This window comes from Lactuca sativa, chromosome 2, assembly GCF_002870075.4.
Source record: "Lactuca sativa cultivar Salinas chromosome 2, Lsat_Salinas_v11, whole genome shotgun sequence".
NCBI lineage: Eukaryota > Viridiplantae > Streptophyta > Magnoliopsida > Asterales > Asteraceae > Lactuca > Lactuca sativa.
Genome location: NC_056624.2, coordinates 157,554,334 through 157,573,056, shown reverse-complemented (window position 1 = coordinate 157,573,056; position 18,723 = coordinate 157,554,334). Strand labels below are relative to the sequence as shown.

The 18,723-nt window shown below is 31.8% G+C and overlaps 3 protein-coding genes, 1 long non-coding RNA gene and 1 pseudogene across 4 annotated transcripts; 3 read left to right on the top strand and 2 right to left on the bottom strand.

Annotated features, from left to right (window-relative positions):
• Positions 1 to 1,618: 1,618 nt before the first annotated feature.
• On the top strand, positions 1,619 to 5,068 carry LOC111883422 (guanosine nucleotide diphosphate dissociation inhibitor At5g09550-like). Its single transcript, XM_052768106.1, has 13 exons — positions 1,619 to 1,928; positions 2,504 to 2,566; positions 2,672 to 2,755; positions 2,838 to 2,945; positions 3,031 to 3,203; positions 3,297 to 3,411; positions 3,554 to 3,634; positions 3,721 to 3,783; positions 3,995 to 4,093; positions 4,179 to 4,303; positions 4,385 to 4,595; positions 4,686 to 4,760; positions 4,840 to 5,068. The coding sequence occupies exons 1-13, from the start codon at positions 1,842 to 1,844 to the stop codon at positions 4,891 to 4,893; spliced, it is 1,338 nt and encodes a 445-aa protein (XP_052624066.1). The 5' UTR covers positions 1,619 to 1,841; the 3' UTR covers positions 4,894 to 5,068.
• Positions 5,069 to 6,051: 983 nt separating this feature from the next.
• Positions 6,052 to 7,481, bottom strand: LOC111883458 (uncharacterized). Its single transcript, XR_002847444.3, has 2 exons — positions 6,587 to 7,481; positions 6,052 to 6,478 (listed from the first exon to the last, which is right to left on the bottom strand). It is a non-coding gene; the product is annotated as an uncharacterized LOC111883458 (long non-coding RNA).
• Positions 7,482 to 9,093: 1,612 nt separating this feature from the next.
• LOC111883443 (very-long-chain (3R)-3-hydroxyacyl-CoA dehydratase PASTICCINO 2A) lies at positions 9,094 to 11,713 on the bottom strand. Its single transcript, XM_023879776.2, has 9 exons — positions 11,507 to 11,713; positions 11,299 to 11,410; positions 10,628 to 10,646; positions 10,421 to 10,509; positions 10,261 to 10,314; positions 10,097 to 10,167; positions 9,902 to 9,983; positions 9,406 to 9,502; positions 9,094 to 9,271 (listed from the first exon to the last, which is right to left on the bottom strand). Exons 1-9 carry the CDS (start codon positions 11,575 to 11,577, stop codon positions 9,201 to 9,203), a joined length of 666 nt encoding a protein of 221 aa, XP_023735544.1. The 5' UTR covers positions 11,578 to 11,713; the 3' UTR covers positions 9,094 to 9,200.
• A 2,138-nt stretch (positions 11,714 to 13,851) lies between these two features.
• On the top strand, positions 13,852 to 14,643 carry LOC122196624 (acetyl-coenzyme A carboxylase carboxyl transferase subunit beta, chloroplastic-like; annotated as a pseudogene).
• A 1,109-nt stretch (positions 14,644 to 15,752) lies between these two features.
• Positions 15,753 to 17,105, top strand: LOC122196623 (ribulose bisphosphate carboxylase large chain). Its single transcript, XM_042899734.2, has one exon. The coding sequence runs from the start codon at positions 15,753 to 15,755 to the stop codon at positions 17,103 to 17,105; it is 1,353 nt and encodes a 450-aa protein (XP_042755668.2).
• The last annotated feature ends 1,618 nt before the right edge of the window (positions 17,106 to 18,723 follow it).

The following is an 18,723-nucleotide window of genomic DNA, read 5'->3' as shown; positions in this document are numbered from 1 at the left end:
AATGTTAAATATCTCTACCATGTTGGCTACTAGGCCATGTAACCTTTTCCCACCTCTATATATTCATACCAAATTTTCCTTTCAATTGAAAATGTCTTTTTTAAGGTGAAATATTTAGTACGAAATTCAAAATGTGTACTCCAAAATACAAACCCTTATATTGAACGTGACTTTTTAGTTTAATGGTTAGTTTTAAATAATATTTGGATACATGATTCATAAAACTAAAATGCATACTTAATATACAAATATAATTGTTGCACACTAACTAACTATTCATTCGTCTTTTTGAGCTGGTACTTAGAAAAATCATGGTCTATTTAGAATTCTTTTTATCGGTCAATGTCTACTTTTCATTCCTTACATTCTAAACACGAAGGAAAATGAAGTTAAAATAGTAACATGAGTTTTGGCAAGTGCGTCCATAATTATGCATCATAGTGATCTATCCATTTTTTAAGTTCATTTTCGACAAGCTTTTCAAGCTCTTATTCACACTACCTAAACACTCGCATTCATGGTATCGGGCATCTTCCAGTACCTAACTTCGTCGGAGGAGCTTGAATATCATTTAAGTTTAGCGATAATTTCGAAGTAGCCTAGAGACAATTTAGAGTAAAATTTTCGGGTTATGTGAGAATGGGATTAGAAAGAATCATTAATAAATTATGGTTGAATAAATATATCATCCACTTATTTATGAGCTCATTTAACTTCATCGGGGTAACTCTCACTTAACAGAATCATAAATTCAACATAAGTCAACCTTTATGATTTCAATCAACCGTCCTCACAATGGAAACATGGTGGTTGAGGAGGGAAATTCTACATAAAAGGTCAATGGTTCAAACCTGACACATCCAAAATATTGCTAGTGCTTTACACTTGACCATCCTCATGGACCTTAGAGCGGATTGACGTGGACCCTGAGACGAATTGACATGAACCATTCAGATGGTGCGGTTTGCCATATGATTTTAATTAACTCCCACCTAACACCTCACTTAACTTGACCCTTTATGATTTCACCAAACTACCACTTAACATTTGCTCACCCAACATCATATCTCATCACTATATAATGAAACTCTCACCTAATATTTTCTCTCACAAACACGCTATCTCATCATTAATACAAACATGTTAAAATCATAACCAAATTTATATCAAAGCTATAATGACTCATTCATTCTTCTAATTCATTGAAAAGCTCAACTCTCGCTCTCTAAATGTCCTCCATGGTCGAAAATCTCCACTAAATTTAGAAGACCTTCAAGTTCCTCAAACTCTTGCAATGAACCCGGGTACTAGAAGATGTATGTTGTCATGAACTAAATATGGTAAACAATTCTTAGTTTCCTAGAACTGCGACACATACACTTTCTAATGTACTTCTAAATAACACTATTATTGTAAACGAAACTTGAACCCCAAAGTACTTAGAATTGAAACATTGCATCTTGATACGAGACCATTGGACTATAAAGCTTCGATAAAATTGTTACTTGTGTCCTAATTAAAAAACAAACTTTACCTCATATAACCCGTTTGGTTTTGAGTTTTGATGACATGGCGAATAAAAAAATATTTTATTTTATGTTTATGAAATCCCTTTTGCAGTTGCGAAAAAGGCTGGATCGGTGGGGGCCCACCACGTAAAAAGAAATCCTTGAAATTTGGCGGGGGGTTTCATAACCGAATGTTTCTGCTGAAGACCTGTTCCCCAAAAAGATGTCCGATTATATCTCAATTTCTTCTTCTTCTGATAGTTTTAGTTGATTAAAATCAAATCACTCAATTTCTTCATTTCATTTGATGTTCGTTAACCTAATTGCACCACCATGGATGAAGAATACGATGTGATAGTACTCGGCACCGGTCTCAAGGAATGCATCCTCAGTGGTCTCCTCTCCGTCGATGGCCTCAAAGTACGTCTTTCTCCAAATCATTTGTTGTGCGTATATATCTTTGAATGTATGTATGTATGTATATGTGTTCAATTTCTCATACTGAGATGCATTTTGTGATTGAAATGATCAAATCAATTTCATTAATCTCGATCCTGCTATTCGTTGTTTGAAATTTTGATTCCGATTATTTAGATCGTACTTTTTACTGCTGCAAATTGATGCTGTGTTCTGGTGCTCCAGTCCGTGGTATGAATTCATTTTCTGCTCCGATAAATTTTATTCTGTATTTGCTTTCAGCTGCAATTAGTATGTATATCGAGATTCAGCCTATTTTGATTACGTTCCTGTTCATGAACACGCCTTTTCTGGAAGTTCGTCTTAACATAATAACGATGGTAACAAAATTAGACACAACGAAATCTAATGGCAAAACTAAAAGCTCATAATATACGAGCCTACTTGTTCCTCAAGCTCTTCATGTTGAAATTCGTGCTAACCAGTAATTAGACTCCCATTGGATCCTATTTTGAGGTGTGACCTAACAAATAGCTAAATGTTGGTCTTGTATGATCATTGCTTGTCTATTTGTACAGGTACTTCACATGGATAGAAATGATTACTATGGAGGCGAATCAACTTCACTTAACCTAAACCAGGTATTATTAATATTATAAGTTTATAACTAAATAATTCATTCAAAACTTTTACTATTGTTTTTGTTATTCGTTTGACATTAATAGATTAATATGTATACTCTATAGCTCTGGAAGCGATTCAAGGGTGGTGATTCACCTCCTGCAGAATTAGGCCAAAGCAAAGATTACAATGTTGATATGGTCCCCAAGGCATGTGTAATTTTTTGAAAAATAATGAATACTTATTATGAGCAACCATCTTAAACTTATGTCAAATTGGTCTTTTTTGCAGTTTATGATGGCTAATGGTGCCTTAGTTCGTGTTCTAATTCACACTAATGTCACAAAATACCTTAATTTCAAGGCTGTTGATGGAAGCTATGTGTACAACAAAGGAAAGGTATATGAAAACCCCTTTAGCTTCTACAAATTGTAAATCATTCTAACTTGTAATCTTTTCAAAACTGGGAATTCTTTTCTTTCAGGTTCACAAAGTTCCAGCAACTGATGTTGAAGCACTTAAATCCCCTCTCATGGGATTATTTGAAAAACGTCGTGCTAGAAAGTTCTTCATTTATGTTCAAGACTACGATGATAATGATCCAAAATCAAAAGAAGGGTTGGATCTTAATAAAGTTCCAGCAAAAGATGTTATTTCGTATGATCTTAACCTCACCTTTTTTTTTCATTTATTCAATTATCTAACTTCATTGCTACTGTTTTATGATGTTTGACTTATTGTTTTATGTAGGAAAAAATATGGACTAGATGATAATACAGTTGATTTTATTGGACATGCATTGGCACTTTATAAGGATGACTCTTATTTGGATCAACCAGCTATAGATTTTATCAAGAGAGTTAAGGTGAAACTTTTTTTGTTTTTTCACAGAACTAAAAGATAACTTTATTATCTTTCATAATTTAAATAATGTTGTTTTAATGTACTATGAATAAGATTGTTTTTATTTTCTAATTGTCTAATAGTATTTTATATTTCTCAAATAGCTATATGCAGAGTCATTAGCTAGGTTTGCAGGAGGTTCTCCATATATCTACCCTCTCTATGGACTAGGAGAATTACCTCAGGTATAATCAATAAAAAATGATTTGTTTATTTAATTATTTAATTTGCTATTTGTATCTATTTAACTTTATTTGATAAATATTTTCAGGCATTTGCTCGTTTGAGTGCAGTCTATGGTGGCACCTACATGCTCAACAAACCAGAATGCAAGGTAATCCACAGAACTGGAATTCCAGATTCCATTCCTTTCCATGGATGGAATTCAATTTTGTTATATTCCTTCAAATCCCATGTTTCATGAGTGAAGGGAATTCAATTTCATTTACCATTCCATTCCATTCTTCCTTTTTCTTCAAAAAGACCAAAATACCCTTTGTCATATTCCAATTCCATTGACAGATTCCATTGCTTTCAATAAACAGGTAAAGTTTGAAGATGGGAAAGCAATTGGTGTGACATCAGAAGGAGAAACTGCAAAATGCAAAAAAGTAGTATGTGATCCCTCATATTTACCCGATAAGGTATAAAATTTAATTTTAATAAACTTTTAATCTTACCTTTTTCAATATAAATTAAAAGAAAAAAAAATCTCATTTCTTGAAACAGGTAAAAGCAGTTGGCAAAGTAGCACGTGCTATTTGCATCATGAGTCACCCCATCCCACACACTAATGATGCCCATTCAACTCAAGTCATCCTACCCCAAAAACAACTAGGCCGCAAATCAGACATGTAATAATTACTTTTTTACCCCTCAATAATAACATATATATTTACAAATTTTCAAATGACTCTGTAAGTTTGTTTTTTTAGGTATTTGTTTTGCTGTTCATATTCTCACAATGTAGCACCGAAGGGAAAGTTCATTGCCTTTGTGACAACAGAAGCGGAAACAGATAATCCGGAAACGGAATTGAAGCCCGGAATTGACTTACTTGGAGCTGTGGATCAAATCTTTTTTGATACTTATGACAGATACGAACCCACCAACGATGGTGCTGATGATCACTGTTTCATTTCCACCGTGAGTATAATTACGATTTTACCCTTCGGAATCACCTATTCCGATTCCATTCTTGTTTGAATTACATTATTTTTTTTTGTTTTGTCTCAGAGTTATGATGCAACAACACACTTTGAGTCCACGGTACAAGATGTGATTGCCATGTACAGCAAGATTACTGGAAAGGTAAACTTTATGACTTGACATGATCTGATATGATATGAAATACTGATACTGACCACTGTGTGGGTGGGTGATTGTACAGAGTCTTGACTTGAGCGTGGATTTAAGTGCTGCAAGTGCTTCCAATGACGAGTAGCAATAATGGGAGTGGGAGATTTTAATAAAAAAAATTTAAAGGCTTTTTGAATCAATAAATAAAATTAGGTAATTTCTTTTGAGTGTTTGAACTTTATGCATAGGAACACATTCAAGAATGCTTACTGTATTTGTGCAAATTTTGGTACTATTCTTAGATTTTTTTTAATGGAAGAAAAATGAGTAACAAACTATTTGTTTTTATTTATTTTTTGCAAAACATCATTAATATTAAAAAAAAATGTTAGCAATTGGAACTTTCTGTTCGCAAAATAATATTCTTTGAATGTATTTTATTAGTAAAAACACATACTATGTCACTCATTTATGTGTTTTTTTTAACAAATAGTTTGTTACCTATTTATGACATATGACAGTCTACCAATTATAAAACTATGACTAGTTTTTGAGTTTATGTGGCAATGAAAAGGATAAACAATGATGAAGGTTGTACATTGAAGTATTGCATGAAAAAATTATTGGGATAATCATAAAAATAACCAAATAATTTTGTAGAAAAAATGCAAATGACCCAACTTTTATCTATTTCCAAAAATGACCATTAATTTTGAAATAGTGACATTTCAGATTGTGGATGGTATAAAATATGTTTTTTTACCACCAAATAATTATCAAAAATTCTCTCAACCTTTTAATCCGAAATATTTTCTATCATTGTTTTTTCAACTAAACAAATTACTATTTTTTTTTTCTTGAATTTTAACAAAAACAGAGCATTTTTTTTTGAAATTTCATATTTGTCTTCAGATATCGGACATTTTTTTAAACTTCTGAATATATATTTCTTTTATTTGTACGCAATGTTTGGTATAACCGACATAAATGTATAATTTAAAAAAAAATGGCGGTTATGTGGGCAAATCTGAAAAAATTGAATAATTTCTTTATATTTTCCATAATGATGTGATTATTTTTTTGATCATCCTAAAATTATTCCATGTGTAGAAGAAAGTTTTATAATGATCATATTAGATGACATTCCATGAAGATTATGTAATGATTATTAACAATCTCATCTCATTATTATTATTACAATACTAAATACCAATAAAACAAGATCATAGACTATTAAATAATGATATTTTTTTAATCATGTTTCATTGATGACAATATCCAAACTAAAATTCTTGGAACACTATTGAATAAATCTTGATACAGATTTGGTGAAATGACAAGTTCATATACAATATTCTTGAAGTATGAACTTCAAAGGAGAAGAAACCAAAACACAAGAAGAAATTCTTAAACTCTGTAAAAAAAAACTTTTCATGAACACTAACTGAATACATCACTTTTCATTTCACACACCCAAACTAATCGTCAAATTGACAACATTTCTTTCACGCATTTCATCGAACACCTTGTATGCCTCCAACAAGAGTTCCCTACACCCCATACACAAAGACTAAAATGTAAAAAATTAAACAAATCAACAAGATCTTGGATCACTACACCTTCGATTCTTCGTGTAACCACTGAACTATGAATTAGAAGTAGAAGCAGGTCTAGTGCTTCTTTCTTCGTCCAGGGAGCTTTTCCGTAGCTAATCTGTATATCCAATAGACCTTTTTTCCCCAAATCATGAACACAAACAAAAGGAAACGTATTATTATGATTATTATTGTGAAATGGGAATGATTGATCTTGTAAAATAAGAGAGAAAAGTGGCGTACCAAAGCGATGACATGAGCGGCTATGAGAACAAGGACTATGAAGGGAACAACTTCAAGGATCCATGGCTTAATTGAGATTTGTTGCTGATTCAGATTCGCCATTGGAAATAGGGATTCGGATCAAATCAAATCAAGTCGTGAGATTTGAGAATTGAGAGCGACCCTCTTCCCGAGGATTTCTGAGTAGGTTATTCTGATTTCTGAGGGTACAAGTACAACGCTCGTTCTACCACTTTTCTCAAACATAGCATGTTTTCATCAGCACCCCCTACACTTACGCTTTTACAACATACTCACCTTCCACATCAAAGTGGGTGGAATGAACTTTGATTTTGATTTTGATTTTGATTTTGATATATTTTGATTTTGATTTTGATTTAAATTTGGTCTAGGATTATTATTTGAATCAAACAGATTTTAGAGAATTCTTTGGACTGGGAACCGGATCTAGTGACATATACTAGTTTCGGTTTTTAGGTACTCATACATGTTGGACCAGTACAACGTTCGTTACGTATCATACACGTCGTCGAAATAGAAGCGAAAACTTTCAACTTTAATAACCTGATTTCGAAGAACTGTAACCCTCATTCAATATGGAACCAAAGATGATGAAATTATAGCATAAATGAAAGTGCAAACTATAAACTACATGTTTGGAAAAAAATCTCATGTTATTACAACATCAAATGAATGAGTTATTTATTTTTAAAGGTTTCATAGATTACAAATAAAAACCGATCCAATACTCGGGAACCACATAACTGACACGGCTAAAAAACTGGAACAAAACACAGTCAATCAAAGAACCAAAAACCAGATTCATCACACGGCCACACCTAATTTGGTCTAAATTTTAAATCTTGTAATGAATATGGTTCACATATTTTATAAATCATTTCAAAATTATTTTTTACAATTTTATTTATTTTTTCAAATTTTCTAAATTCTTTTTTACAACGTTCACATTTTTTGTACAACCTTTTTTTAAATATAACGTACAATATTTTTTACAATATTATATAAATTATATAAAGTTTTTAATACAATGCTTTAAACTTGTTTTGCAAATTTTTAAAAACATTTTTCACATATAAAACTTGTTTTTATATATTCATGCAACTTTTTTAAACGAAAGTATTTCTACATGTTGTAAAAAAGTATAAAAAAAAGTTGTAAAAAAAGTTTAGAAATTATTGTAAAAAAAATATTCTAATTTTTTAGAAGAGTTTTTAAACATTTATAAAAAAGTTTGGTATTAAAGTTGATTATAAGCTTTATGGAAACTTTATGTAAAAAAGAAATAAAAAATGGCTTCTATACAGCATCTTTTACAAGTTTTTAAAAAATATATAAACTTATAAAAATTTGGTTCTAAAGTTGATTTATAAGTTCTAGAACCAATTTCTTCTACTAGTTTTTCTACAACGTATAATAAACTTTAAAATTTTTATAACTTCTGTATAAACACTAGTAAACAAAGTTGTAAAAAGAAATTGTATGAAAAGTTTTATACATAGAGTTTCCATAAGGCTTATAATCATCTTTAGAACCAATTTTTTTTTACATCTTTTAAATGAAAATTCTGAATATGTTACAACCCTCTCTATATATTTTTATATTTTTTTATAACATTTAGAAATACTTTTGTTTAAAATAATTGTATCGATATGTAAAAAAGAATTTTTATTTGTAAAAACAATTTCAAAGAAATTATAAAACATGTTTAAAACATTGTATTAAAAATTATAAAAACAAGTTTATTACCTTTTTGTAAATGTGTATGGAAAACCGATAAAAGAGATTATAAAGATTATAAAAAACTTTACAAAAGCTTGTAAAAACACCTATAAAAAAAAGTCTTTAAAGGGTTATATAAAAAGTCTTAAAAAAGGTAAATTTGTAAATAAAAAAGCACACACTAATTTTGGGGGAAAGTTAAAAAAAAAAGGACAATATTCATTAAAAAAAACTTGGGCCAATAGTGTAAGATTAAAATATGACATGCTTTAGTATAACAGGTGGAAAAATAAAAACTCAAAGAGTTTGTTATTTTTATAATATTTTTTGGTTTTTTGACAACTTGAATACATTTCATTTCCAATCATCTCTCTATTATTGTTTTCCTCATTTTTGTTAGACGAATATACTAATTTAGGGGTTTCTAATCCAAATAATGTTATTGTTTTTTTTGTACAAATGTCGACCCAAAATGATGATCAACTTTGAACTTGACTTTCATGAACTGTTTGCCTATTATCCCTTCTTTTATTTTGATGACAAACTTCTAATCTACTCATATAGCTTTGTTTGTATGAGTGTGTAACATTCCTTGAACATCTCACGCAAGAGTATCTCTTAATGATATGTGATTTTTTTTGGGTTCAACACATTTGTATAATAAAGAGGTGGTTTTATTTCAATGAAGATCCATGGATTCTTTTGATTAACAAAGCAAAATCTTGAATAAATTATCGAAATAGATGAACGATTTCCACAGATTGAGATACTCGAAATGGAAGGACTTATTATGATTTATGTTGTAAACATAAATATATTCATGTGACAATGGTTATAAATTATAATCTAGTACAAATAGTTAAAATCAATGAGTTCATGCCTTTTTCGACTTGGACAAAGTTTTCTTTCTTTGTGCAAGCATGTATCCATACAAATGAGGAATTCCTGCAACCAAAATATGTTCATTTTAGTTTTACAACAAATTAAATGGAAAAAAAAAAAGTCTTTTCTATGCAAAGATGATGTTTTTATAAGTCAAACGGTCAAACCTATGATGAGAGATTCTTGAGTGGACTTACCTGGTAAGTAGATTGCAAACACCACAAAAGCAAAATAGAAGTAATCAAATGAAAAGTTCCATTTGTTGGGCATCCTTATGGAATACTTTTCAGATTCCTGAAAATACAAGGATAAAATCGTCATTTACTAAATAGTAGGGTCAAATGGTCTTTTTACTGTCTAAATAGAAGGGTAAAATGGTCATTTACTCAAACAAAAGCAATATACTGTTTCTTTGTTAGTAAGTATTGTTTCTAAATGAAAGGGTAAAATGGTCATTTACTAAGTAGAAGGGTAAAACAGCCATTTACTCTAACAAAAGTAAGATACTATTTCTTTGTTAATAAGCATCGTTTCTAAATAGAAGGGTAAAATGGTCATTTTTACTCGAATTCAGATAGTTTATTCAGTCTAGAAAAGGAAAAGAAAAGAAAGAACAACTTAATACAAAAAGTCAAGGAAAAGAACAGGGTAAAATGGTCATTTTACAAGGTAGTAGGAATGTAGGGTTGTTACCTTCATATAAGGTAGGGCATTATAGATCATAGCAATTTCACTTGAGATGCCAGTTGGATATAACACAAGAAAGGTGCTATACCTACATTCACACAAACCAAAAGTTACAATTTTTATAAAAAAAAAAAAAAAGTAGAAAAATAATAATGGGAAATAAAATCTTCAACTTAGTTGACCAAAGAATCAAGGTCAAACCTGAGCCATAAAAGCCAGTATGGAGTAGAACCAAATGCCTCCTTTGTCCCAAAGAAAGAGTATCTAATAATCTAATTATCAACACCATAAATATATTGCTACAAAATAATAAAATCATTTATTTTTTTTCTTCCATTTCTTCAAGCTCAAATATTGTTTTTTACCTCAGTGATACTCCAACTAATGACCAAAGAGCTAACAATAGGATGTGTTTGAACCTGTCACAATCAAGTTTTTTTTTTTATCTCAGTAAAAAAAAAAAAAAAAAAAAAAAAAAAAAACTGAGAATTATTAACAAAAAGGAAGAAAGTAAGTGACTCTAACCTCAGGGAAACTATAAAGGATTCCCCATACTACATACAATCTTGAACTTATTTGAGGCAATGTTGCTGAAATTGGGGATCTTACCAAGCCTTTTTCATGCCAAAAACAACATAAAAAAAATAAGAAATTATACTTTTGTTGAAATTTAAATTGTGGAAATGATGAAATCACAGCTTATCAATGAGAAGTGAGAAGTATAGAACTTACCTACGACACCATGTAGTATCTGTTTCAAAAAAGTAAGCAAGCAAGAAAAGAAAGAAAGATTAGTAAAATACACTCACAATGAATTCATAATCTAGAAACTATTTTGTCAAGATTAGGGTTTTAATTATTCAGAGTTTAAGGGTGATGCTGCTGCTGATGATGATGTAACTATGCAATGTACATCCATGGGCCATGATTCAAGTACTTTTGATGTCATTTTACATGAAAGAAACTCTAACCCTAAATCAGACCATGTAACATAAGTATCTTGAGAAATTAGATTGATCCATATGAAATAAAGGGGAAAAAAACTAAATACCAAATCTTTTTGAAAGAAACAGGTTGATCTACGTAAACCGAAGGGGAAAAAAGATGTATCGAACCCTAATTGTTAAAGCAGATTGTCTTAATTGAGAAAAGAAAGGGAGAGATTTCCGATCCATTTTTACAGAGATCATGTTCGAATTCAATGACGAAGTTAATAAATAGATTTCAGTCGTGACCTACTTTTTTCCAAAGATGTATATTATGGGAAAGCTCAAACTTAGACTGTAACAAAGTTTTACCATCTTTAGAAGTTCAAATTTTCCCACTCCAATTTCAAACCCATTTCGTAGGAATCGAAGTATATGTATCATATAAACGCTAGATCATTGAGGGTTTTAGAATACCTCTAAAAAGGCAGCAGATTGAGCTAATAAGAGCGGCTTTTCGATGTTACTGTAAACCTGTTCATGCCCTGATTCCTTTAGAGTTTTCAAAGCCAAGAACAATACTTGAAACCTAAAATTCGAGAAAACAGAGAGATGAATAAGATATGAACTGAACAACGATTAAGATCGGAAAAGGGATAAAATTAGATTGTAAATCTGAACTTGCCATCCGGCGAAGACAATCCAGTTATAAGCGATGAGATAGAATCGCCTGAGAAGGGACAAAACCCCTGCCATTGTTGAAGTCGCTTGCGTGCAGTGAGATGAGAAATGGAGAGTGAAAGAGAGATTATAATAGGCGGTTGGATTAATTGGAGCAAATTGAAATTGAATGGCAAAAAAGTAGTTTGTTGAACGAACAGATGGAAGTTGTAAATGACATTAAATCTAATTTAATTAGGTAGGCAGATGGATCGAACTTCTAGGTGTAAGTAACCCTCCCATATTTTATGTTTTTCTACTAGCAACTTGAATTACTTAAAAAATTTATATTATATTTTAGGCTAATTTACTATAAACTCTTGGTTTTACCTTTTTGATAAAAAAAAATAATAATAATAACAATAACCGGCAGTCCGGCCTCGAGGAGGAGGGAGGAGAAATAAAATGTAGACAATCTTTCTGACTATCACATAGATGACCATTGGCATGTTCGTCAACAAAGACATGTAGACGAGGCAAAGAGGGAAACAAAATGTCAAAGTTAGCAAGCAAAAGATGAAAAGAACATGGAACATAGAACAAGTGTATAAAAAACCTACAAATGAGGCAAACAAGAAAACGGCAAAGTCAATGTGAACGGTAAAACAAGGACATGAAAAAAGGGGATCATAAAATGAGTATGATCATTAACTAGTTCTCATCAATATAGAGATCAAACAACAAAACACACGTGTGGGCTAAGCTACTCATCTACATTAATATTAACTATTAAGTATTCGCACCCTCCTATCTAATGTTATGTCCTCTGAAATAGCAAGTTCATACATGCCTAGCCTCATACTATCCTCTTACTTTTTTTTACGACGTCCTCATCTCCTATTACCACCGTTCTTCATTGACTCTATCATCCTTACTATTGTTTATATTTGGACATGTACATACCGTCTCAATCATCTACTCCTCAATTTTTCGATGATCCGCTTTACTCTTAACAAATTTCTTATAGTTATATTATGTATCATATCCAAAAGATTCATATCACAATTCCACCTCAACATCTTCCTTTCAGCTATTTTCATCTTCCTTTCAAGGTATTTCTTATTCGGTTAACATTCAGATACATACAACATGGCAAGTCTAATGGATGCCCTCTAAAACATCCCTTTTAATTTTAATGGGACCTTCCTATCACACAAGACTCATAAAGTTGCCTTTAATTTTACCAAAAATGCATTTATGCAATGGGTGACATCTACCTCCACACCCCCTTCCTCACGGGTGGGGAGCTTATTTAGGCTAGAAGGGGTTATTCACCATGTTTTCTAATTTTTATATATATTATACTTTCGGCCCCAAAATCAAAAGTTCATGCTCCGTCACTGATATTATTTATTTAAGAAGGACAAAAAAAAAAAAAAAAACTAAGAAGCAATCAATGGCTTTATGCAAGTGACATATACAAATTCACCTTTTAAAGAGATAGTCGTCACGTGATTTTCTTTTTCTTTGATTACATAAAGGGAGAATATAAATGCAATGCTTTTAACAGAAAAAGCAAGTTACACGTTCAAAATGAAAGACAAGAATGTGTAACAAACTTTATTCAAATGAGATGACTAGGTACAAAATGTAAAATAACTTTTTGTATTTCGTAAAGTCTTTTTTTTTTTTTAACAATTTTATGTTTGTAAAGAAATAGTTTCTAGTTGATAGAATGATGTGAAATACTTGATGTTGAATATGGAAGGAGATTAAATTTGAGTTTTAGGTAATGGATACTTTGGATCAATAACTTTCGTTCTCTTAATTGAATTTCAATTAAACTCGGCCCAATCTTTTACTAAAAGGATTGAGCCGAATCCAACATGCATATATTTTAGATAGATACATACTTATATAGATATAAAAAATTTCAACTAAAAACTCGAAGACTAAAACAACTCAAATCTTTCTATTTTTGTGTTGGTTGGATCCACAATTAATCCTATAGATCCTTAGGATTGAGATATTATTTTAGATCCTGTATTTTCCCTGGAGACAGGTATTGGAGACAGGTATCACAGCTCTTTCTACCCATCCTGTATATTGTCCTTTTTTGTCCCGTATTGTAATAGAAACTTAACTGATTATTAGTTATTAGACGAGGTTTTACGAAAAAATTGTTCGTAGGAGAGAACAAATCCTTTTTTCAATACTTACACTCCTTATTATATTAGTTAATAATCCTAGTGATTGTATGGATATGCTTATTTTGATAGGAAATAAGATATTCAAATAAATTAAATGATTTTTCGTCGAATGACTATTCATCTATTGTATTTTCATGAAAATATGGAGCAAGAAAACTCTATGAAAAGATGGTGGTTCAATTCGATGTTATTTAAGAAGGAGTTCGAACACAAATGTAGGCTAAGTAAATCAATGGGCAGTCGTGGTCCTATGGTCCTATTGAAAATGCCAGTGAAAGTAAAGATCCGAATAGAAATGATACGGATAAAAACATTCAGGGTTCGGGTGGTCATGACAATTACAATAATGTTGATCTTTTTTTTGGCGTCAAGGACATTCGGAATTTTTTCTCTGATGATACTTTTTTAGTGAAAGATAGTAATGGGGACAGTTATTCTATATATTTTGATATTGAAAATCATATTTTTGAGATTGCCAATGATCATCCTTTTTGTAGTGAACTAGAAAGTTCTTTTTATCGGAATTCTAATGATCTGAATAATGGATCTAAGAGTAAGAATCCCCACCACGATCGTTACATGGATGATACTCAGTATACTTGGAATAATCACATTAATAGTTGCATTGACAGTTATCTTCAGTCCCAAAGCTGTATTGATAATTACATTGTAAGTGGTAACGATAATTCCAGTAACGATTACATTTCTAGTTCCATTTGTAATAAAAGTGAAAATAGTAGTCAAAACGAGGATATCACAACGAGTGACCAAACTATACCGGGATTTGTGGGTTCAATGCGAAAATTGTTATGGATTAAATTATAAGAATTTTTTTAAATCAAAGATGCATCTTTGTGAACAATGTGGATATCATTTGAAATTGAGTAGTTCAGATAGAATCCAAAGTTATCTTGGTAGAAATTTGATATCTTTATTTCCGGTTTCAAAATAGATAATTTTGTATCTAACTATATAAAGGCAGGCGCAGATCTATGAATAGGAAATGTTGTACTAGTATCTACAGGACCTAAATTATCAACAGGCTCGCCAAGCACGTTGAAAATTCGTTCGAGAGCCGCTCCACCGACCGGAACACTTAGTGGAGCTCCCGTATCAATTACATCCATCCCTCTCGTTAGACCATTTGTAGCACTCATAGCTACAGCCCTAACTCGATTGTTTCGTAATAATTGTTGTACCTCACAAGTCACGTTAAATTGGTTGACCACTAGTATCTCGACCCTTAACTACCAAAGTGTTATAAATATTAGACATTTTGTCTGGCGGAAAGGCTACATCTAGTACTGGACCAATGATTTGGGCGATACACCCCAATATCTTTTTGTCAAACGTGGTAACCCCAGAACCAGAAGTAGTAGGATTCATTCTCATATTCATAATATAACAATAAAGTAAAAAATCTCGAAATTTTTTGCGAACAGGATCGCATTCAAAATAAATCTCTGATGTCAAGTTGAACGTTAATTCAAAAGAAAGGAGAGTTAGCACACGATTTTGTTTGTACCATCCAACCGAATCCAATTTAATTGTTTACTTATTCAAATCTTTCATTTGTCTATCATTATAGACAATCCCATCTATATTATCTATGGAATTTGAACATGAACTCTATTTACGATTCAGTATTTCTATATTATCGGCTCTTCTTATTTCTATTCATTTAGGTATATCCTGTTGTTCTTTTTTTTTTTTTACCTTCTCATAAAAAAATTCCACGTATTTTCACATCTAGGATTTACATATACAACATCACTTACAACATATATCACTGTCAAGAGGGAATTTCTTAGTATTTGGGTGATTTTTAGTTATTTTGATTCAAAAAATAAATAAATAAGAATTGGGTTGCGCCATATATATGAAAGAGTATACAATAATGATGTATTTGCCGAATCAAATACCGTGGTCTAATAATCAAGCATTCTGATTAGTTGATAATTTTACTATTAGTTGGGAATTTTGTGAAAGGTTCCTGTAAAAAGTTTCATTAACACCTAATTCATGTCGAGTAGACCTTGTTGTTGTGAGAATTCTTAATTCATGAATTGTAGGGACGGATTTATGTCACCACAAATAGAGACTAAAGCAAGTGTTGGATTCAAAGCTGGTGTTAAAGATTATAAATTGACTTATTATACTCCTGAGTATGAAACCAAGGATACTGATATTTTGGCAGCATTTCGAGTAACTCCTCAACCTCGAGTTCCGCCTGAAGAAGCAGGGGCCGCAGTAGCTGCCGAATCTTCTACTGGTACATGGACAACTGTGTGGACCGATGGACTTACGAGCCTTGATTGTTACAAAGGGCGATGCTATGGAATCGAGCCTATTCCTGGAGAAGAAAATCAATATATTGCTTATGTAGCTTACCCATTAGACCTTTTTGAAGAAGGTTTTGTTACTAACATGTTTACTTCCATTGTAGGTAATGTATTTGGGTTCAAAGCCTTGCGTGCTCTACGTCTGGAAGATTTGCGAATCCCTACTACATATGCTAAAACTTTCCAAGGCCCGCCTCACGGCATCCAAGTTGAGAGAAATAAATTGAACAAGTATGGTCGTCCCCTGTTAGGATGTACTATTAAACCTAAATTGGGGTTATCCGCTAAAAACTACGGTAGAGCTATTTATAAATGTCTTTGTGGTGGCCTTGATTTTACTAAAGATGATGAGAACATGAACTCCCAACCATTTATGCATTGGAGAGACCGTTTCTTATTTTGTGCTGAAGCTATTTTTAAATCACAAGCTGAAACATGTGAAATCAAAGGGCATTACTTGAATGCTACTGCGGGTACATGCGAAGAAATGATGAAAAAGGCTATATTTTCCAGAGAATTGGGAGTTCCTATCGTAATGCATGACTACCTAACAGGGGGATTCACTGCAAATACTAGCTTGGCTCATTATTGCCGAGATAATGGTCTACTTCTTCACATCCACCGCGCAATGCATGCAGTTATTGATAGACAGAAGAATCACGGTATACACTTCCGTGTACTAGCTAAAGTGTTACGTATGTCTGGTGGAGATCATATTCATTCTGGTACCGTAGTAGGTAAACTTGAAGGGGAAAGAGAAATCACTTTGGGCTTTGTTGATTTACTGCGTGATGATTTTATTGAAAAAGATAAAAGTCGCGGTATCTATTTCACCCAAGATTGGGTCTCTCTACCAGGTGTTCTACCTGTAGCTTCGGGCGGTATTCACGTTTGGCATATGCCTGATCTAACCGAGATCATTGGATATGATTCCGTACTACAGTTCGGTGGAGGAACTTTAGGGCACCCTTGGGGAAATGCACCCGGTGCCGTAGCTAATCGAGTAGCTCTAGAAGCATGTGTACAGGCTCGTAATTATATGACAAATATAGTAAGCAGTGTAAGGGGCTAATATTGTTTTAAGATAACCAAATATATAAAAATTTTATGTTGTTAAGAGAATCTATAATGTGTAGTTTAATAAAATAGTTAAAGGAGATGTGATTGTTGGTATAATAGATTAAATTAAACCATAGTGAGATGTTAATGATGCCTTCAATGCAAATTAAGTTCAATAGCCATTGAATTCAGAAACAAAAAATAAGTTTTAAATAAATGTTTCATTGAATTTCTATAAAATTCAATGCAATGTAAGGAAAAAAAATAGAATTTTATAAAAATATACGACAATCTATTAAAATTTATAGAATTCAATGAATTATTGATGTCATAAGAGGAGACAATTACAGTTTCCATTGCAAGTTTGAATGATTTTTTGCGACAAAAATGAACGAAAAAGCAAAAAATAAAGACTTCCATTCTCAAGAATATTGAAGTCAATCAATGTTCTTCCAAAAAATTTCACAATTCTTATAATTTTTTATCAAAACAATTAACACAAGAATACTTACTTATGATACTGGAAACTCTACCATGACTCTTAGGCATTAAGGAAGAAAAATAACAAATAAAAGGAACTAAAGTCTAAAATCACAAAAATAAGGGTTATTCGTCGAAATGATAAATTTTAAATTATTAAATATCAAAGATAACGATTTTTTAAACATTAAAATGACCATGGAGTTCAAAAATTGTAATTTTCAAACTCCATTATGATTCTTAAATTATATATATATATATATATATATATATATATATATATATATATATATATATATATATATATATATATTAAAATTGTATACCCTTAGCTACAGTAAAGTGGCTAAGGGATTGACATTAATGGTCCCTCAATTATTAATATATATTCACTAAAAATGTCCGGCAGAAATGGTCCTTTCATTATGAATGTGGTTGCAATTGTGTCTCCTTTCTTTTAGGGGTAGTTTAAAATGGTCCATTCATTATAAATGTGGTTGCAATTGTGTCTCCTTTCTTTTAGGAGTAGTTTATGTCATTTTTTATTATTATTTATATACACGTGTTGTTATGATCTAACTTTACCGCACCCACCGCTTTCTCATCCAATGAGGTTCAGATTTGTGTACATGGTCACCGCCCCTACCTTCTTTCATCCAACAGCACAAACCGACCGCGATCCTCTCGATCTTTTGTTAACCCTCTCTTAGTAGATGATAATCGATAACCACTCTTCCAAGAAAACCTTACTCCTCCACCTTCTCTCTTCACCGCCTCATCTCAACACCGTCACCACCACTAACGCCACCTTCTTTCAAAGCTTTCTTCTACCGATTAAGAATTGAGGTTAAATAGATGACTCGGTCGTTCAATTTTGGGGTTTTATTGAAGCATCTGGGATGAAGATAACACATCGATACTGGTGAGAAAAAGATCGAGAAATCAGCCCTACTCTACCCCCCTGTAGAAATCGATCTTTGACCAAAATTGCAGGTTAATTTATTTAATTTATTTTATTTTTCTTGCGATGAAACCCTACTCTACCTTCATTTTGTTCGATTCTTGCTAACAAAGAAGGTTCTCCAAAACCCTCTGTTATTGCTCAAATATGCGTTCCACCACCTCCTTCTATGATGCAACTAACCACCACC

Bases quoted from the DNA above. Each gene is read 5' to 3' on its own strand.
- LOC111883422 (XM_052768106.1), top strand. From the start codon at position 1,842: ATGGATGAAGAATACGATGTGATAGTACTCGGCACCGGTCTCAAGGAA. The intron at 2,567-2,671 runs GTATTATTAATA...TATACTCTATAG, and splicing joins CTTCACTTAACCTAAACCAG to CTCTGGAAGCGATTCAAGGG. The intron at 3,635-3,720 runs GTATAATCAATA...AAATATTTTCAG, and splicing joins GACTAGGAGAATTACCTCAG to GCATTTGCTCGTTTGAGTGC.
- LOC122196623 (XM_042899734.2), top strand. From the start codon at position 15,753: ATGAATTGTAGGGACGGATTTATGTCACCACAAATAGAGACTAAAGCA.
- LOC111883443 (XM_023879776.2), bottom strand. From the start codon at position 11,577: ATGGCAGGGGTTTTGTCCCTTCTCAGGCGATTCTATCTCATCGCTTAT. The intron at 10,315-10,420 runs GTTAGAGTCACT...TGATTGTGACAG, and splicing joins TCCTTTATAGTTTCCCTGAG to GTTCAAACACATCCTATTGT. The intron at 9,272-9,405 runs GTAAGTCCACTC...TTTTGGTTGCAG, and splicing joins GTTTGCAATCTACTTACCAG to GAATTCCTCATTTGTATGGA.